Source organism: Hippoglossus hippoglossus, chromosome 17 (assembly GCF_009819705.1).
Source record: "Hippoglossus hippoglossus isolate fHipHip1 chromosome 17, fHipHip1.pri, whole genome shotgun sequence".
NCBI lineage: Eukaryota > Metazoa > Chordata > Actinopteri > Pleuronectiformes > Pleuronectidae > Hippoglossus > Hippoglossus hippoglossus.
Window position 1 is genome coordinate 22,209,947 of NC_047167.1, and position 21,788 is coordinate 22,231,734.

Consider the following 21,788-nt stretch of genomic DNA (forward strand, 5'->3'; position numbering starts at 1 on the left):
AAGCAACAGATATTTCAGTCTTTAACCTTTTGATTCGAACAAAAGATAACGTCAGAGCTATCGGTTCTTATGGAAACGATGTATATGTGGATACAAATGTCAAGTCGCCCTCGTTATAGATGAATTTGTCTCCGTCTTCGTGGGCGTTTAGCACGGAGACGTGCACGGCCGGCTCTGCAACTTAAACCAAACAGACTGTTTGTCATTCCCGTCACACGTCCGAGTGAGTCTGCGGCGAGCGGGGCCAGACTGACAGCCTTATCCTCAGCCGTCAAATAAAGCAAACGTCCATGTGTTCTCCACCTTCGCCGACAAACACAGCTCTGAGCGGAGTGATGGAGCAAATTATTCTGCAGCACAGTTCGAGCGCTCCATACTGATGAAGCATGAAATTGTGATTTGTTGGAGCAACTCTGGGTTGGAGATTAAAACGAGTGTTTCTGACAAACATTTACATGCACGACTGGTGACTTGCACTTTGATTAACCAGCTAGTTTACTCCGGAAACCTGATTTCATTCAGCTTTCGTTTGTTATCCCAACTAGATGATAACGCTCTGTGTTCGTGGAGCGTCACGCACGTAACCAATGTGCATGAGCGGTCATGTAACATGAGGTTTCAGGCGTGTGCGTGTGCACGAGGATTTAAAAACGTTACGGAGCCAAAACACTCGTGTGGACAGAGATGGTTTCAGTTTTAAAACGTCGTCGTCAAAGGAGAGTCAGTAGTGTGGATGTAACTTTAGGGTTTGATTGCAGGCTGGTGTTGGTGGTGACTTACCGAATCTCTGGGGCTTTGCATCTGGGGCTCGGCGTTCTAGAGGATGGAGGGAGGAGGGAGGAGGGGGGAGGGAGGGAGAGAGGAACCAAGAATCATCAAGAAAACAAAAAAACAGTGAAAATCTGAGCACAAAGGAGATTGTTGTGAGGGAACTTGTGGATGAATGGAGGCAGCGTGATGAATACATGTCCATGCAAGATATGAAAATGCAGACAGATGTTTGTTCTGTGTGGTGCACGTGTGCTCAGACTTGAAATTTAAACTGTGGGTTACAAACTGCAGTAGAGCTAACAAGGACAAAATGTCAGAATCGTCGAAGGTGTCCTGGCGCTGGGGACAAAGGGGGGGGGGGGGGGGACGTCAGCGCTCCCTAATCTAAACCCTTTCAAGTTGTTTCACTCTCTGGAGTCTCAAACCGTCCAGCTGCCATGAAGAGAGACGCTCAGTTCCTCTGTCTGATCTGCATGCTGAATACTTTTCACTATCCACTGAATCTCTGCTGCAGCTCTTTGAACAGACCGTTTTTATTTTGGTGAGCGCTGGACTTTCAACCCTCAGGTTTTATAAAGTCTGCTCAGGGATGAAAAATAATACTCGTGTTTTTGCTCTGTATGAAATTGAATCTCTGCTGAGAAGTTGTACGTACGTTATCTTGTTACATCTATGTTATTATTATTATTATAAGTAGTAGTAGTAGAAGTAGTAGTAGTAGTAGTAGGTACGGGTGTATGGGTTCTTGTTGAGCTTTGGCACAACCTGTAGAAATAATACAACAGCTGCTGACTTTTATTTTTCATTACGTAACATTAGCTTTAATATAAAAAGCTCAGTAACTGCCTTTTTCAATTCAAACCTATGCTCCAGGAAAATCTGCCGTTTTCACTTGAACTCAGCTGAGCTCGTTTTCGCTCACGTTTCGTGTTTTTAATGATAAGACGTCGACGTGAAGCCTCCTCCACCTCGGAGCCACCAATTCTTAGCCCAGCTCATAACTCCAGATACAGACTGGCGCTGCTGGACCTCATCTCCCTCGAGTCTTTACATCACCCTCTCCCCCCCCCACAGCTGATAACCACGGATCAAATAAATCCGCTCATCTAACGACGCTCCGTCAGCCGGACTCAAAGCAGCGCTCTAATCTGGAGATGAGTATCGACCACTGTGGCACTTCCATCTCATCCAGCTTCACCCGTGGCGACAGGCAGCCAATAGCCTCGTCTGCATCTCCCGCTGTGATAATTGCCACCAATCAGCCATTTGATTGACAGCACTTGTGAGCAAATGGCTGCTTGTGCCTGTAATGGCCCCGGTGACTGTGGAGGATGCTGGGAGAAACCATTTTTAAGACAGCGGAGGGGTGCTCGGTTCTTTACTTCACATTCGTACTTGATAAAGTGTGTTCGAACCAAAACAAAGCACTTGAGCCTCCGTGTTCGGCTGCCTTGTTTTCCTCTTATGACTTCAGACGTGCACTGCTTCAAACTTTTGTTTTTCTGCAAAAACAATGCAGTACAGCATCTGGCATCAAACATTAAAAACACGACCTTGACGCGAGCAAACGGCTGTAACAAGCGCACCAAGTGAATTAGCACCAGTTTGCACGGATCACTGAAGTTACGAGCTGTGAGTGGCATCTGCCCGGCCTGAGTGACAGCAGCCGCATCCAGGAGCAGCGCCGCCTCAGATCTCTATGGCGGCTCGCTCAGGGTAATATGCCTGATGTTGCCTGATTGATATTCAAGCCAAGTGTGTTCTCCCTCTCTGTCGACTACCTGCCCTGCGTCTCTCCGTTCATCCCCACATCCATCAACCTGGCAAGTCAGCTCGGAGGCGAAAACACAGCGAGAGCGGTGGAGACGCAGAGATAGAGGAGGCTACGCGACAAAGCGAGAGGAAAAGAGAAAGAACCGGCGAATTAGAACGAAAGCAGCGGATGAGGGAAGCGGATAAAGAAAGTCAGAGAAGAGGAGAGGGTGGTGGAGATAAAGAGAAACGATTGAGCTCCACAGGTTTCCTCTGAGGGCAGCCGCGGCTTGATTAATAGAGAGGAGTGCAGCGACGGAGTGGGACAATCACTCTGCATGCTCGGCTAGCGTGTGGTGTTAGCGGGGAAATGAGAAGACAACACGCCACTCACTGGGGGGGATTAACGCCACTCATGACAGCACAGGAGCAAAAACTCTACACCCGTCCATGCGCGGAGGGGAGCGTGTACTGGTGTGAAATGTTTAATGCCGACAGGATGAAGAGTTGAAGGAATGTTTCAACAGAGGTGGAGAGTGACAGACGTACCACTTCTCGGGGGAGGAAGGTGTCTTCCTGGCGGAGGATCAGCAGCCCGACGGCGCCACCCATGGGCGTGGCCCTGAGCAGGGACACCACCTCCTCCTGGGTCCGCCCGTTTAGGTCCACTCCATTCACCTGAGCAGGAGACACGTTAGATAGACACGTCACAGGGACACTAATATTCTGATATGAACTCAAATTAGAAAATAATCTGAATAAGACCCTGACTCATGAACAGCATGTTCTGATTAACGAGTTAACGAGTAAGGTTAAACTCGGTGAACGTCTGAAATCTGTTTTACTGTCACATTTCCTCACCTCCAGCAACCTGTCTCCTGCCTTGAGGCGGCCATCTTGGATGGCAGCTCCCCGAGGCAGGATGTTCTTTACGTAGATGGGCGCCGAGCCGCCGATGGGGACGTCCCGTGACGTGATGCTGAAGCCGAGTCCCTCGGGACCTGCGGGACGAGAAGTGAGGAGGGAAGGTGTCGGTGATGAGAGTCTAGTTTTATCTTGAGGGCACAAGCAGGAGCTCCTCTATTTCCTCGGGAACCCTGCAGCTCAGGATTCAGTTCGTACAGGAACCAGTATAACTCTACAAGATTTGTGCAGGGAATCACTGGGGCGACAGTCTGAGGAGACATTTGGCTTCAGTGAAGTTAGAAGTTTAATCAGGATGGAAAAGTTTCAGCTTCAGGAAAAGAAAACAAAGGATTTCCTCATGAAGGTGCTTTTGTCTCCAAAATAAAACATTTAAATTGTTATCCTGGGACTTTTATCTACTGCACTGATTCCAAAAGTTTCTGTACTTTTACGAACTCAAGTCTATAAACATAAGGCCCAGGTTGAAAACTACTCTTTTCCTCTACCACTGTCCACAAGAATCCAGTCCGGTCCCACAGCTCTGATGGAGACTCTTTATCCTTCAGAGCTTTGTACAGAGACTGTTTCCAAATGACATTGTGGCTAAAACAAAGTTGATATAATAACAATTGTGAGCGTCGGTGCTGTATCAGCGTCCCGGCCCTAATCCTCGCTGCCTGCCTGACTGACTTGATGCAGAGAAAAGCAGAACACTTAGCAATTCTGTTTCACATCCTCCACCTAATCCCCGACATTGATGAGCCAATCAACTTCCCACAGGCAGGCGCGGTGCGGTATTATCCTCACCGGTAAATGCCCGTAGCGTCCCCGGCTTTAGAACAGGGAGGAGGATCTTTAAAACTCCCATTAGCTTGATTAAGACGTACCTAAGCAATTTCCTGTGCAGAATGGGATTCTTTGATTGATTCTGATACTCCCCGGGATTTGCGAGCAGACCGGTGTTTGATTCAAGCACATAAACAATGCGGGAGTTTAATCTGCGCTCAAAGCTGTGGGCTTAAAGTCGGTACTCAAAACAAAACAGACGAGCCAAACGGCCTCTCGGGAATCGCTGTTGATCCCCGCAAGTGTCTGCTCCGAACAACAGCGAACAAAAGGTGGAATGAGAAAAGATAACATCTTGGGAGTGAGAACATAACAGATCTCCCGGCAAACGTTACACAGCGTGCAGCGTGCGGCGTTTTCTCCGGGTGTTGTGACAAAGTGGAGAGGCGGGAGAGAAGAGGAAGAAGAAAAAAAACACAACTGCGATGGAGGAACAAGTGGAAAATAGCCATGAGCCGCGATGGAATATGCAACAAGCAGATGGGTGTTTGTATCTCCTGTGTTCTGGCTCGGTTCCAGCCCCGAGAGGGCGAACGGATTCGGGTGAAAACTTCAACGGGCATATGGCGCGGGCCCGTCAGACTCTTTCTGTGGCATTTGACAGAACACCGGGACCAGCGGCTGCTTAGCAACAAGCGCTCCGGCCCCGAGACCTGGCACCGGCACCTGCTATCCTGTTGGCATAGGTCTGCACCACCTGTGCCAGCTGTCACTCAAGGACTGCACCGAGGAGATCTCTCCACCCCCCCCACCGAAAGTTTTACTCTTTCACTCTGCATCTCCGCCTCCCAGATACTGTGCGGCTCCTCGGCCTCGGGATGCTCGACTCCGGATGTTTTTAAGCCTGTTACATCATCGTTAAGACTTTGCTCTGCTTCTGTGTTTGTTCCTACACGTGTTGTGATGCGCCAGCAGCGCTCGTTTATTCAGTTGGACGAGTAAGTCCTGGAAATCACAAAGAATCCTTCGTACTATTTGAGAGCCAGTAAAACAAGATGTGAGAATTTCACAGAGGGGAAGAAATCAGCTGATATGTCAAAAACAAAATGACGTCCTGAGACCACATCCATGCTGCTTCTGTTTTCATTTGACGACTCCGCTACAGATACGCCTGGCGTCCACACGGCGAAGTTTGGAAACACTGCTGACCCCGTTTTAATCTAGACGGGCTGAAAACGCCTCTTCCTGTTCAACCTTCTTCACCTCACCTTTCTTTAGCTGGATGTTGAGCCTCCTCCCGACCTTTTTGGCATACCCCCCCGTCGGCGTGGCGTTCAGCCCCCGCTGGGGCGAGTGGGTGTGACCCATCGGAGGCTTGGCCGCAGACACCGCCGGGTGCGTCAGGGGTGGGAAGCCGTCGTTCTGTTCCGGGTGAGCGTGGGGATGGGGGTGCGGATGGGAGTGCGGTTGCGTTTGGGAGCCGTGTCGGGACATCCTCTGCGGCGTGTGCTCCATGGCGGACACGGTGCTGCCGCTCACGGAGTCGGGGCTAAAACGACCCGAGGAGTACGCCGGGTTCCTCTCGGTGTGGGACAGCTGCTCGTAGTGGGCCTTCATGGACGACGGCACCACGTGAAACATGATGACCGGAGAGCGCATGGCCTGACGGAACATGTTCTGGGCTCTGGAGGAAGAGGGGCGAGAAAAGGTCGAAGGAACAGAGTCAATTATTTAACTGATTTCATTAGAGTCTGACCGATATCATGTTTGACCATTAATATCAGGCAGCATAAGCCTTTTAGAGACATATCTGATAACGTTTGCCAGTATTAAAACGTTTTATTCTTCATTTAACTTATACATTTGGTTGTATTTGTGTTTTCCTTTTTATTTACAGTTATTTATAATACTTTTATAGTTTAACTGTAAAATAACAACCTCATTTATATTTCTTTGAGTTTTTTTTTTACTTCACAATATCTATATCGGCCCCAAAAAAATCCACACCTGTCATATTCTAAATATCTTCCTGAGCCCCTGTTAAAAATAATAATCGTTCATACTTGTCTGCACTAACTCCACCTACCCACCGTCTGTCTCGCTCACACACACCCATATTCTCCACTCGGCGCTAAATCCATTTTTCGCCCACCTGAACATTCTGACATGTTAATTAATACTTATTTTCCAGCGCTGGCGTTTTTCTAAAAACGAGAGCGAACCCCCCCCCCAGACGTAATCCCTCATTTGGCTCCAGATGAAGGATACTTCTATCTGTCGGAAGGAGGACAAAAAATGCAGAAAATCCTCTTTTAAACCCCCTTCGCTGTGTGAGCCCGCGTACAGTCGGGTGTGAATGGAAACTTATGTTGGCTGTCAGCACCCTGTAACGCCGGAGTCTTGTTAGCACCACCTGTTTCAATAAAGCAGACCGTGGCGTGGCTCCTCTCCTCGCTCCCTGACAGCTGAACGGACGTTCAGGGGGGGGGGGGGGGGGGAACGTCGGGCCCCTGGAATTTCTATTGCCCGTCGTCTACGCCTGAATGACGACTCAAACTTAAACCCCCCCTCCCCCCCCCACTCCCCTGAGACGTCTATAGTGAAATTCCAAGTCGATTTTTCTTCCCAGCCTTTAATAACCCTCCCTGATGGTCATGTCTCGCCATATTCACGATTTCAGGACGGATCAAGTAGCAGACAAGTATTAGTGTTATAAAAATACTCTTGAATACATATAATTATACTATGTGTGAGAATGTTTTATTCCCATCATTACTTTACTTCCATTGTGAGTTGGCCCACGAGATAAATGAAAAAGTATCATTGCATTTTTCCCCCTTGTTTCTAAAGTGAGTGACATGCGTGACCTGTATTTGTGGAGAATTATAAATCGTTTACCACCCGTTCACATGAAAACACACATGTACTTAATATGCGTTTATGCTGTGTAGAGAAAAACAGATCAGGCAGATGTATGCATCAGTGCCTTCCTGACGCTGCAGGTGACATTCAACAGGGCATGCATGCATCACGCAGGATCTAGAGAGGAGGGGGAGGGAGGGGGGGTTAAGCAGAAGGGTTCGGTTTAGCAGGGAATGAAAGCACGAGACACGAACAAGGCTGAAAAGCAGAAGCTGTGAATGTTAGGAGCCTTATTCCCACTTCCTCCCGAGGGACGGACACAGAAAGGGGTAACAACAGGAGTCCAGTGGAGCTGTGACTGAAACACAGGGGGATAAAGGCCGGGAGAGGAGCACACTGCAGAGGCTGCTTCAGCGATTAAGGGTACAACCTACAGGAGGTAAACAGGGAGGTTAGCTTTGCTCAGTGACAGGCGGCGGAGGAGCCTGTGCACCGGCAGGGGTGCAGAGAGCAGCATTAGAAGGAGGAGGAGAGGGGAGGGGTTTAGGTGTGAGAGGAGAGGAGAGGAGGAGCAGAGGTCCAGAAAGACGAGGTCTGGGGCCCGTCAGGAGCTCAGCAGTGGCTCCTGCCGTCTTACTGTTCAAATCGGATGTTTCGCAGGTCTCCGTTATTGATACGGACGATACAGTCGTTCTCCTGGAAGAGGCCCTGCTGCTCGGCCTTCCCCCCCGTCTCCAGACGCTTGACCAACAAGCCAAGAGTCCTGAAATGTTGAGAGGGTCATGTCAACACGATGCAAGACAACGTCCTCAGGTTCAATGTGGCTGCTCTTCCTGCAGCCTGGGGGCTACACTTTATTATCTACTGGACTGACATGCTGCACATTAACAACACACTCAGGGAGTAAACTGGTATTTAGACTTTAAATCATTTGCATAAACTGTAAATAAAGATGGACGACATGACAGCTCCTGAAAAGTGAAGCCAACGGTGCACAAGATGGCGGCTATTGACATTTGGCTCCATTTTCAGATAATGGGAGTAAGTTAGGATGCGTCGTCAATATTTATTTACAGTCTACGGTCGTGGGAAGGATTAAATTACCTTGTGATATAGTAACTCTGCCGTCAAATACCTCAATGATTCACCTGAATTTCTTTAATGATTTTATTCAGTTTATTTATGAACTATTTTGTATTATTTCTTCTACTAAAATGCACATTTAATTGCAAATAATTCTGGTGGCTAATCGAGAAGCGTTTTCAGTATTTGCCTCATCGCTGCCCCTGCTGTTCACATGTGGTAATTGACGATGTGTGTGTGTGTGCAGTTGCATCACGTCAGGCTGCTTTAGAGGCCGGGTGGGGGTGGGGGGTGTGGGGGGGGCCTCTATTCAAAGGAAATCAACCCATTCAGAAAGTCCACTGGTTTCTGTCGGGGTTGAAGCTTTACATGTGTTAATTCTCTAACCTCTACAACTCCTGCACCTTTTTCTCAGATTAAAAATAAACAAACGAGAGCGACAGAAAAAACCGGCAGCATCAAACGTTTACAGCAGGGTGGTGCAGAGGCGCTGCTCCGTCGCACTGTACGACTTCAACCAGCTGCTGAGCTGCAACGGTTGTCGCCCTGTAATCCGGTGTGGCAAACTGGCTTATGCCTCCCCGCACCGCCGCAGCGAGGGGCTAACTCCACCTGAAAAGACGCTTGGCGGATTATAGACCCGAGTGTGAGGGAAGAAAATCAACAGCGGGCAGGAAACCTAATCGAGTCCTCTTCAGCATATAGTCTGTGTGTCCGTGTGCGTGGGGGCTTTGGATGTGAGGTGGTGCGAGCAGGTAAAGTGTGTTGATTTGGGGGTTTAGTACCCGCCCGGGCCTCAGGTTTATAATCCACTACGAATGGGAATGTGATTACAGAGAAGTTCAGGAGTTGGAGAAGTTCAGAGACAATTCCGCTGATTGAATCGGAGCGAGAACACAATGCGATTTGCCGCGGAGGGGCTATTTCACTGATGAAAGCCGGCCATCGTAATCTTGGGATAACGCCCAACCTGACATTTCCCCAATAAAAGAAAAGTGCATTATAAATGTGCTTTTAGGCTGATTAAGTCTGGCAGAGGGAAAAGTGATATGATCTTGATTTTCAATAAAGCGCGACAGTGAGTTCTGTAGTCACTGATCATATTTGTGGGTCCCGGAAGGCGGCGGAGTCGTACATAAAGAAACTCTGGACGTTTTGTGGGGCTGCAGTCGGCTCTGTGCTTCTGGCAAAAACAGGACTTTAGATTCATACTGTGAGCATCGGTTCAACAATAAGAATCAAATGTCAGGTCTGAAAACCCCAACTACTGTATATCGAGCTTCACGCTGCTGTCGTTATATATTTAAACCAGATGTGTAAAGTCCTCTAATTCCATCACAGCTTTGTTCCGGCTCTGTGTGTGTGTGTGTGTGTGTGTGTGCGTCTGGACGTGATGTATGTACACATGTGTGCATGGGTGTATAGCGTGCACTGCTCAGTTTGTGCTTTGAAGCGTGTAAAGCCGATGTGACAGCAGCTGCAGAGAAATATGACGGTCACCTGCAAACTCTAAACAAGTATGATTGATCACTGTAAACTGGCAAATGGCTTCATGATGCCGGCATGCAACCCGCGTGTGTGTGTGTGTGTGTGTGTGTGTGTGTGTGTGTGTGTGTGAGAGAGAGTGTGTGTGTGAGTGATGAGGACATTGCACATGGGCACCCGAGGAATGTCCGGTATGTGTTGAACTAATGCAGCACACATCTGTCACGTTTTTTAAATATTTTTTCAGATCCTAAAAAGCTCTGATTAGCACACGATGACATTTTTACCACAGTTTTACCAAATTTGACTAAAATGAGTCTAAGATCAAACGTTGACAAGTCATCGGCTAAAGGAGACAAATTACTACTTGAAGATTCACAGAGGAAAACCAACTAAAGTTAAAAGTGTAAAATAGAAGTATATTTATTTTCATTCATAAACTGCATTAAGTTAAAACAAAACCTTTACTAATAGAATATTTTCTTTCTGTACTACTGACCCGATCCTGTGTAAAATTAAACATTAACTGAAATAGAACTCATTTTAAGATTCATGAAAACCTATGACCCTAAAATAATTCTTCTAAACAAAAAGGCAACATTTTTATTCTAATTTAGGCAAATATAGTATTGATTACATATCAGAATTTAAAAGAATAAATAGTAAGGTCCGTTGAGGATTGATGTGAATTAGCATCTTAAGCAGGAGCAGGAGGATGATTGTGTTTGACGGACACATGTAATCAGGCTAATGTCACAGCAGCTCGTGGTGTTAATAACTGTTTTTAATAAATTTGCGAAAGCTGTAAATTGTCGTGTTGGTGTGAGAAAATATTTACAGAAAGATTGAAAAGATCAAATGGAATTTTATCTATTGTTTCTACCTTTTATATCGAATATTTATACCCATAAATTTGGCGTTTGAATAGAACCTCTCTGGTTAGACTGATCGTCTCCTTCACCTCCGGCCTGTCTGAGCAGCTCTGGATCTTTACCTGCGGTCCCTGCCACTGAAAGGCACCACGTGGATCCCCAGGGGCCCACCGTCGTTTGACACCTCCACCAGTTTGACTATGTCTCTGGGATGGACGGTGATGGATGGAGAGACAGAGGTGGGCGGGGTGAGGAGGAGGAGAGGAGGAGGAGAGGGGTGACACCATGTGGGCAGAAACAAAAACAGGAAATGAGATGATGAAAAGAAAAAGAGACGATAAAAAAACAACAATGGTTTAAATAAAGAAATAAAATAAAAAGAAGTAAGAAGGTTCTGGAGGAGACAAACAAAAAGGGCCAAGAAAACACAGCAGTCCAAATAAATCAAAACACACACATTTTAGACTTTAGACAATATATAACAGGAGGTGATGAGAAAGGAGACACATCTAAATTCTGATGGGAAACCAAATAAATAAAATCTAAAATCCTGCGTCGTCCTCAAGGCACTTGTGTTTAAAACGTATTGTTTCCTTTTGAAACGTCGTATTTTTTAGAGGATCTTTATCAACTTTTCCCCAAAAATACTTCAACATTCACCACAAACCACAAAACAACACACATCATCGCCTCCTGTTTGGAGAAAATACATGTTTATTGTCTTATTAAACTGCCGTCGACTCCTCTCTGATCTTACGAGGAAAAATAAAAGCCTTGTTTTAACCTCGAGTGTTTTCCTTCTCCTTTGAGTTGTGCCGTTCACGATGAAGATGAATACTTTTGCAAATGAATACAAATTTTTGATATTCCCAGCGTGTTGCAGGATAATATGCTTTTTTATCTGCGAGCAGATAAAGATTGTTGACGCTCTGCAGAGCTGAAAAACAACACAGGCTTAATGAAAGTGAGAAAAACATTAATTCCATCTTTATCTGCTCCTCAGATGAAAGTGCGATGGAGCCATTTGGACTGCAAAACATCTTTAATACGTCCGTATGGGGATTTATAGAGGGACGATTTAAAAAAGCACCAAGTACATTTGCGGCTATTTGTTTTTCCGAGGCAGCGTTCTTCACTTAGTCTGTCGAAAAAAAACATATACTCAGGAACAATTTTGTAAGACGCCAAATCTAATCACTTCTCAGCTTTGATACAATGACTGTGATTAGCTCGGGGAAAACGGGCCCCTCGTTGACAAGCGAGAGGCAGGAGAAGGCTCCGGGAAAATCACAGGAATAATAACAGTACCGTACCTGCATATTAAACTGGAAGCATGCAACAGAGCACAACAACAAAACAAAAAAGTTGTTAATAACAGGAGTTGAACGGGTTAGCGTGTGGGCGGAGCTCTGATGGCGAGGACCTGATCGTTTTCTGCTCCCGCTGAGGAGAAATATGTAAATGAGACTTTCTACAAACACCTGGATTAGAACACAGAAGCTGCAGATCTACGTTTTGAACACCTCTCGAGAGAGAAAGACACGAGAGAGGTGGTTTACACAGGTTCAACTTATAGTGTAGGTGTTAGTTTTCATAGTTTGTGCTTATCCTGATCCACGAGGGACTGACTTACTCGAGTGACCTCACGGGGGTGTGGTCCATGCAGGAGTCGGCTCGTCCAACCGGGTCGATGCGGCCGTTTTCTTCTTCTCCGGCGTCTTCCTCCTTGAACGGGACACAAACAGAGGACGAGTGAGTTGTGACACACGTCGACCATCGAACAGCATAATGACAAATATCGGAAAGAGAAAACTTAGCCCAAACTAAACAACGGCACATTTTACACGGGACGAGACGCCCACTTGTTCCCAAATGTCATTTCTTAAGTTGTGTGTGTTGTCTGACCCTCTCCAGCTCGTTACCCGACTCCCTGTTATTAGTCGACGCTGTGAAAGTCCAAAAACCTTTTAACACAAACACTGTTCACCAGCCAAGAAAAGAGCTACAGCGGCGGCTGAGCTGCCGACCTGATGGAGCCGGGAGGAGCCGAGCGGAGGAGGCCTTCCACAGGTATAAAAATACATGCCCTTTAAAATCCCTTCAAAATTACATCGCCTCTGTTCTCGTCTTGTGTTTACTACAGACACTTGGTGCGTGTCTGTTTGAATACCGAAGCTCATGACACGTACACACACACACACACGTACACACACACAGAGGAGCGAGCAAAGAGGAGAAAAACGAGATGCAGACAAAGAAGGTCATTAAAATTTCAGGGCGACATCGGAGAGGAGAGACGAGCGGCAGCAGAGGCCTCCCCGGCAACCGGCCACCTCATCAGTATGAAAATGAGCCCGCCGTTACCGTGGCTGCCATACGGTTGCCATGACACTTTGGGTGCCTGGAGGACGTGGAGCTACAGGGGCAGTGTGTGTGCGAGCGAGCATGTGTGTGTGTGTGTGTGTGTGTGTGTGTGTGTGTGTGTGTAACGGCGTGCAAGGACTTGTGAGCGCCGTCTTTTTTAATTTCGCACTCGGCTCCTGCTCGCTCAAAGGCATCGCATGTCACAATGAAAACATAAAACGCAACACGTCGGACTCGCTGACAGAGAAGTGTGTTTTGTGTGTCTGTCTCTGGTTGTGAGGCCCGATTTTTGGATCAAAACAATTTCTGAGAGACATATTTAAGACTTGCCTCAAGTTCAGATTATTACATTTTGGAATTTTTAAGACCCTATGGAAACCTTGAATATATGGAATCCAAATAAGAGAAATTAAGAAGGAAAATAGGAAAGTCAAGCAGCCCCTCCCCTCCCCACTCCGCCGGTCTTTATTCAAAATTCAAAGCATTAAACACAACAACATTTACAGGTCGTCCACGAGGACATAAAGTGGATGAGACAAAAAGTGCTGGGGACTTAATATTCCTCCATCTACGAGCCGTGAATCCCTCAGTCGAGGAGAATATTAAATTGCTCTGTCTTGATCTCCAGACTAAACTCAGAAGTGTGTTTCTCCAAAGATGTTCCTCAGATCATTGGACAGCGGGACTGAGCACATTTATAAAAAACAACATTCCTAAAAAGGTACTTTTCTACGCTGCCAAAAATGTGCTTGACTATATGGTGCAAGCCTCTGATTCATTTACTGCTGCTGCGTAGACCCTCTGCTCTTGAATGTACAGACGATCCAGACGCTTTAGTCACTAAAAGCAAAGTGAGAGAGACAATAACAAGTCAAAGAGCCTCAGAAACGCATCTAACACTATTCAGTATTCACCAGGAGACGCTGGCGGAGGATCAGAGCGAGAGGAGAGTCTCTATCGGAGCAAATGAGATCGGAACTCATCACAGAACAGAATCTCTGAAGAACCTGTCCGCACGCCAACGATTCTCCTCTGAACCCAGACAGAGACGACGTGTGTGGGAGATAATGAAGAAGAAAAACTGAAGCTAATGATGAGGGTGGAATTCAAATCTATACAAAACAGACGTAATCATAAATATGAACTGCGTGGTAAAGACAGGATTTACAGTTTTTAATATATGTATGTGCCGCAGCGACCGAAAGGTTAATAAACATCTAATCAACTCCGGAACGAGATAATTAAAATAAGCCGATGAGGACAATTAGTCAACATCTAATTCTGTGATTTGTTTTTCTCCCATTTGTGCTTCACAACTTGTCGCTTCCTGTTCGACGACAGAAACAATCTACGGGTCGTGTAGTGGCTGATCTGGAGCTTTCAATCACACTAACTGGTCTTCAGCATCAGGTGAGCTTCAAGGACACGCGAGTCCCTTTCCTTCGAGCTCTGTCCTTTCCAGAGACGTCACGCTGCAGGAGAGTCGTCCGTTGTGTCTCTCGACCACGGGCCCAGAAAGAATTCATGACTCTATCATCACCTCAACCAACACTGAATCCTCGAGTTGTTGTTAGAAGCCGTTTGACTGACAGAGGAATGAGTCCACTTTGCTCCACAGCCCCCCCCCCCCCCCCCCGCCCCGCCGCTGCCCCACCCAGCCGAAGTCCGGCGGGAGACAACTCCGAACGTCTTCTCCGCACTTTGACCACACCATCAAGGCGTCGCCCCTTCCCGTTGCTGGGAGTGGGCCGAGCAAAGAGACGGATAGACACATTAATAATTCAGGGCTGAGTTGGGGGGGGGGGGGGGGGGGTTAATGGCTCGCAGGCAGACGGGCGGGCAGGTACGACGATGGGCGGCCGACGTGTTTTCCAGTCGAGTCATTGTTTGTTTCCTGGATGTGGGGGAAAGAGGCGGGCTGGGGGGGGGGGGGGCGGCTTTCAGGCCCGAGGGCTCATTAAAGATTAATGGGAGAATCCATCGGGGCCTGTCCTTTCTATCTCTCAGACCAAATGAAGTGGTCTGCGCCGAGTGTGCACGTACGGGGCGGGAGAGAGAGAGCGAGCGGAGTAACGCGGCACCATTAATGAAGTGCTGCCCGCGCTGCCACTTTGACCACGTCGTCCCCGACAGCCCGACGTGGCTGCTCGTACCCAGACGCCCCGACACGCCGGGCGGGAAGAGGAGGGAGCGCCGTTTGCAGGAATGATGTTCTGCTTCTCCACGACAACAATAATTCCCCAGAGACAAAAGGCAAACATCGTGATGTGTGGAGTAAATCTGAAATGAGACAGCCTGCATACATTTTTAAAAATCCATGACAAAAAAAACAAACATCCAGAAACATTTGAGCTATGCTTTATTTGCTGTGATCGCACCTGGATCCCGTCGGCCGTTAAATCTTTAAAAATCCAAATCCGTTTAAATATGAATGATCACTTATCGATAGCATTACGCCGTGGAAAGTTTCCCATCGCTCGGTTTGATGCTTGAAGTCTTCACAACCTTTTTTCCCTTTTTGAGTGACGTCAAAGTTCAGAACAAGTGGCGGCACAAAAAGGTGCTAACGTCTCCCGTCATGTCGAGTTTCACACAAACAAGTCGACACCATGAGCTGAAGAATCACACACTGAAAAACTGGCAGGTCCCCCCCCCCCCCACACAAGTTTGGCAAATGTTTATTCGAGTAAACAGCAGGTGGACGTTTTAACCTTCACTGGGTTTTCCCTGAGGATGGTTTTAACTTTACACGAGGAAGTTTTATTTCTACACGCGACGTTTTGGTTTCCGACAGCTGTCAAAGATATATAACGTCTCATTTACTCCATGTTTTATCAGGTAGTTTCTACAGGTTTATAGTTTTCAAATAGTTATAAATTACTTCAGGTTTCTCAAGCTGATGACGTTTAACATGTTTAGATGTTTGGCTTCCTTATCTGTATTTTCTCATATTTATATTTCTTAAAATGTCTATGTCAAGCCGCTAGAGGTGCATTACAGAATTGTGTATTTACATGCAAACTACAAAAAAAACCCTCATTCCTTTCTTACTGAAATTTAATTCCTGCAACATTCAAACACAGATGCACACACATCCATCACTGGGACCCGCGTCCTCTCAAGCAGAGCTCCATATGCTCTCAACAGGATGAAACACCGAACCAGAGAATATAAATTAGCCTCGACCTCTGACCTCTAACCTGAAGACCTGACAAACCATCTGGGTCTCAGAGGAAACCGGAGAGGGAGGGATGAAAGACGGAATTACAGCTCAAGTAAGACTCCGCACCGTCTTCCTCCATCTTTGAAAATGTGTTTTTAAAATATCTTGTAGGAAACGTCCTCTGATGCAGAAGATGACAGGTATGAAGATTACAGGTATGACTTTGATTGTTGGGATTCGGGGCCGTGCAGCGGCTACAGAAGCTCAAACTGCACAGAGAGAAAAATCAAGAGGAAACTTATCACGGACCTGAAGAGATAACAGCACACGGATAAAAACACAAGAGCCTGAAATGGGTTCTGGGTCAGTGGGCGTGCGACCCCTCTCAGGAAGAGGCAACAAAAAAAACCTGCTCAATTTCTTAGGAGGTGAGATGACACACACACACACCTACACACACATACACACACACACACACACACCCATGTAATTCTATCTCTCTAAGGACATCACAGGCTGATCAGACCTGGGTGTGTCTGGGTTTTTCCTCCTGATCCAGACCCTGATGTTTACACTCAAGCGCAGGCGCCGGCCAATCAAAATCAAGTCAAACCTGGTTTGTGTTCATCTGGTTAGTTTCCTGTGTACTTGACTTGTATTTACACGGCAGCATTGAAAGCCAGCTATGTTTCACGTGGGGAAACGGTGATTGGCGGTTGTCGTTAAGATGATCGCGCCAGAACCAAGCATCGGATACGGCGAGTGTCAGGTAACTGTGACCTAAAGTCAAAGAGAAGAAGACTCCTCCTCTGATTGGACTCAGAGGAAGAGTCCTGTGCTCAAAAAGTGACTCCGGCAAATTTAATTCTTTAACGGGAGCTTTAAGTTGAGCAGATCTTCTTTTTCGATTTGTGAAAGTGTGTTTTTTTTTTACATATTCTTAACTCTGAGAAACTGTCCTCACTTTCCCCAAATGTCCTGACTCCGTAGGGTCTGGTAAACTGGTCCTCACAAAGATAGAGAGAACCAGTACACACACACACACACACACACACACACACACACACACGGGGCCCCAGGTGGGCTCATCTCACGAAGTCCATCTTCACAATCCCACAAAAACAATCACTGAACTGGACCCAGACACATTCCACCGTGTCTGGGAATGTAATGATCAAACATGGCTGCTCAGGACCTTCTATGTCTTATTCATCAGGTGGAGTCGCCGGGGTCGGACACGCCGCTGCACTGATGCTGGTGTCGGGGTGAAACCAGCTCTGAGGGGGGGGGGGGATCTGCATCCGGCTGGTACTGGTACATGAAGCCATTGTTTCAGCATCAAATGAGCTGATAATGCTGCCGTCAGTCCCGACACGGACACGTTTGATGGATGTCGACACTCAGAACCGCGCGAGGCAAACAATGCATCTTTTAAAGCGAGCTTTCAATTACAGAACCCGGCGCTGATTCAATTAGTCTCCGGCGAAGACACTTTGATAATGGGATCCAGACGGACGGAGGGGTGTCGTCAATAACTCCAGGATTCATCGAGCCGAGGAGACGTTATCAGAGTTTAAATCATCCCGGCTGCTGATCGGGCTTTTCCACAGGCAGAGGGAGGACGACGTGTGTTTGTGTGTCCTTCAGTTTGTCTGTTTCTTTAGTGTGTTGTGTTGTTCTGGGGATTTTTAGATGAGTCAGGTGGAGAAACTTGACATAAGAGTATAGTGACCAAGTATTCAGTGGTTTATTAATCATTTACAGGGGTTTTAAAATACTTTCCTGTATTGTATTTTAAAAAAGATTGAAGGGTTTGGGGGTTTAAGTATAGAGGAAATAAATAAAACACAATCTTATTCCTCCGTTATTAAGGTCTTTGATCCACATTGAATCTAGAGCTGGACGATATATTATCAATTATATGATCAGTTGATCTTTTGCTGCTGAGTCTGAAGCGTCTGAAGCATTTAATCAATGTATATTGGACTTTTGATATATTGCCATTAATGAAAATGATATTCCAATAATCGCGTGATTGTTTTATTTGCCAGTCCAACTTCACTCCATAATGTTTGACCTATTGTGACTTCATGAAATGAAGCACTTACTTTGCATTGTCGTCAATTTTACGCCACATAACAACCCCCCCCCCCGCCTTTTTGTCCTGCTCAGTCAAATAAAAGTTTGGTGCCTGTAACCAAATGTGCCGGCGCCGGCAGAGCTGTTGCAATAACGCCGTGAACAAAATTAGACTTCCAGCACTTCCCCAAATTACCACGACGCCGCTGTAGCAATCCACTTAATTCAACTGCAATTCCTGCCATCCAATTAAATGAAAGCAGATGCGGTGGGTAGAGAGGGCATCGCCCCGGCTATATGGGTTTCGCAATTTCCTCTGGAATAATAGGCGATGGAGGCCTCATCAGGATCCTAAGCAATTTCGAAACTCACGTTTCAGGAGTTGATTCCCCCCGAGAGCTCAGCTCCTGTCACTGGAAATGGAATCGCAGAAGGTGTGAACGCCATTTGTTTTGGTTTTTTTGGACTCGTGAGGGTGCGTTTGATACAGAGCCCTGAGATGGGACAACGTGCGCCGACTGGATTCCATTGGATATTAAATAGAAATAAACGAATAGAGCTCAAACTCAGATTAGTGAGACGTGCTTCAGAAACTTTTCTCTCTCAGGAGAACCCCCGGGGAGATGAAGTGAGATGACACATATTTGCTTCTATCACCTGAAGTAGAAATATTTCTCTCCTGAAACCCCCAAATATCAAAAGGCGCCACATCCCCACCTGATCTGTGAAGTTCCATGAACTCCAGAAACAAAGTGATTACATGTGTGTGGAGAGACGGACGGATCTGATCACTGTATCCCACCACAATTTATACCGTAGGGATCAAAAAAAAAAAAAAGTTAAAAACTAAAACAGACAGAGAGACTCAAAGAGAATGAAATAGCGGCAGGTAGCGGGACGGACAAAAGGAAACTTCACACGGACGAGCAGGGAGCCACGACAACGCTCGTTCAAAGGGCGAGGAGCGACACTTTGAAAACTCAAACGCCAAAAAAAACCCCGAGGGGATTCACGGGGGTTCTGACATTTTATACTTTAGGTTGTCAGGGGCAAAAAAAGTTTTCAATCAGTTCAATTCACTTGACGTCCGTCCGTCCATTATTTATCCTCCACGAAGACCATTGAAGTATATTTAGATTTTCAAAGCCATAAAATAAGTTTCAACTTTTATTTTCAGTTTTTTACTATAAAGTTTTAAACTATATATCAAGAGAAAGGTCAGACTAAAGCACCGAGAGCAAAATGACAGTGTGCAAATTTCAACAGCTAAATTTCTTTCAAGATAAATATCCAGGAAAAGGAGAAATGTAGGAGACTTCATTTCTTTTCTTGGACGTCTAACTTCTTTTACAAACATTAAATATTTACCATGTTTATACATTTCCGGCGAGTTCAGCAGAAATATCCCCCCCCCCCGTCACAGCCACCCACTGACAGCTGAGGTGTCGTGGGCGAGACGGTTATTTTCTTGTGTGTGATGCGATTCAGTCACGTCAGCACCAAACCAGACAAACAGCCAACAATGTGCAATTCAGGATTTTGTCTGAAGTTTTAAAAGTTCAACCCTGATGCTTTAGTAGAAGCCAACGACACAAAACCAGGAAAATGTTCTATCTTAAATTGCTGAGGCTGTTTTTTAAAAAAGTTTTCACCGGATGTTTGGGATCCAGTGGAGACGTTACTCAGTGCAGCGCCCCAGTAAAGACCCGGGCGCACAGTCGGTCACACAGCTTGTTATGCGATGCTCCGTTTATCCGGACCAGACTCCCGATGGAGCCGCTGCTGTGGAGCAAAATAACTAACCTAACCTAAACAACCCATCTGAGAGGAAGGGAGCTGCGGATAATGGTGACACACACACACGCACACGCACACACACACACACTGAGGTACAGTTGTCAGATTGAAGGCCATTATTCTGACTCCCACTGTAATGGCTGCTGCTGAGAGGAAGAGCGTCTGTAAACAAGTCTTGGGAGAAAACACAAAAAGTCTCCCCCTGTATCTTTTCTCCACTTCCTGCGGCGGAGCCCTGCAGCAGTGTGTGTTGCACCTTCAGCAGAAAACCTCCAGAGCTGTTTATCCACCACCACCACCACCAGTGACTCCGGAGTTTCACTGGAGCCGAGACTGTAAACTGGGAATAAAACAGCTGACGTTCCAAAGATAGCTGAGATTAACGAGAGACTTTATTTACATAACTTCATAATGTGCTCAGCCCATAGTCTAAAGTACAGGGTGAAATGTCACTGCACCAGGAGGTTAGCTTATATAGTCTCTTAATGTATATTGGCCGTAACGTGTTCCACTTCCCGTTCACTTTAAAGTGCAGGTGGATGTGAAACTTGGTGGATTGTTATTACAAGAGTGGATTTGCCAGGTCTATCGCAATTTCTGGACAGATAATTTGCCAATTTCGTCTGTCGTTACTGCCGTTTGTGAGAAGAACTCTGTTTATGTGTCCGTACCCGACCTGAGCCCAATGTTTTCCCCGATTGAAGACATATGCGGCCTAAAAAAACTTAATTAAGACAGCCCTGCAAACGTGACCGAACCGAAATATCATTTCAAGATCGCAGAGCCAACGTACAGAGAGAAACCGTTCACGCTCACATTCCCATCAACAGATTATTTAATCAACCAAACCCTAATCTGCACAAACACAAGATGATGATCTCCACCATGATCCAAATACACACAACTCTCCACCATCTCTTTTTTAAACGAGAATAAAAGACGTCACCGATATTTAATCACACAAATTGATTCCCAGGCCTGAACGGGACATCTGGAGCTTCAGGTAGAAGTTCAGAGGTTCGGCTCTTTTCTAAAAGAAGCCTGTCTGAGCAGGTCTCAATAATCAGCTCTATCCCTCTTCTGTCACATCCTCCTGATCCTCCTCCTGATAGCAGCCGACACCTGCCGATGTCATTCTCCTCCGTCCGTCTTTGATCGTTTCACAGACTCGTCTCTCTCCTCCACCTCCTCTCTCTTCTCCTTTCATCTGCCAACGTCTCCGTCTCTCGCTCATTGTCTCCGTGCTCAAGATAAACCTTTGGAGCGCAGCGCAGTTTACAAAACTGAGATCCCTATCTTTGATTTGTGTGCGTGTGTGTGTGTGTGTGTGTGTGTGTGTGTGTGTGTGTGTGTGTGTGTGTGTGTGTGTGTGTCAACAGGTGGATTTCATTTGAGAAAGAGGCACCATCTGGGTCCAACCTGATCAGATCTATTTTTGGTATAATTAGTTTTTGGGTAGCAGGTGATGAACAGCAAATATGTGCGTACGTGCATGTGTGTGTGTGTCTGTGTGTGTGTGTGTGTGTGTGTGCGTGTGTGTGTGTGAGATGGCAGGTTGAACCCCGAGGTGAAGATCCCCTCGGGGACACTGCAAACCCTCAAGAGGCTTCTTTCATCTCCCCTCCATGTCTCTGTCCCTGTCCCTCCCAGCTGGAAGGGATCTGGGCTCCCACAGCTCTCTGTCGTGTCAAACCCACGAGATCAAAAGGCGACGAGGAGCGAGGGAGGGAGAGGGACGGAGATAAAAAATAAAAGGAGACGATGCCAGGAGGTGATGTGGAGAGCAGAGAGGAGGGAAAAGAGGAGGATCAACGGAGGAGGAGACGGGGAGAGAGTGAAAAGACAGACAGAGAAGTAAAGTTCACTGC

At 46.6% G+C, this 21,788-nt stretch overlaps 1 protein-coding gene across 6 annotated transcripts in view; it reads right to left on the reverse strand.

The window, feature by feature from the left end:
- LOC117778717 (partitioning defective 3 homolog) overlaps window positions 1-21,788 on the reverse strand; it is a 198,154-nt gene that overhangs the window by 90,859 nt on the left and 85,507 nt on the right. For 5 of the 6 annotated variants that reach the window (XR_004616833.1, XM_034614473.1, XM_034614476.1 and 2 more), the window contains exons 6-12: window positions 12,151-12,242; window positions 10,640-10,723; window positions 7,715-7,840; window positions 5,484-5,899; window positions 3,385-3,524; window positions 3,073-3,201; window positions 781-816 (exon numbers count right to left, since the gene is read on the reverse strand). Coding sequence is in view for 5 of the 6 variants with exons in the window: in XM_034614473.1 (XP_034470364.1) it covers window positions 781-816; window positions 3,073-3,201; window positions 3,385-3,524; window positions 5,484-5,899; window positions 7,715-7,840; window positions 10,640-10,723; window positions 12,151-12,242 (1,023 nt within the window). In the remaining variant the exon portion in view is untranslated. The remainder of the gene's footprint in view (window positions 1-780; window positions 817-3,072; window positions 3,202-3,384; window positions 3,525-5,483; window positions 5,900-7,714; window positions 7,841-10,639; window positions 10,724-12,150; window positions 12,243-21,788) is intronic. The other variant, XM_034614475.1, reaches the window with a different exon arrangement.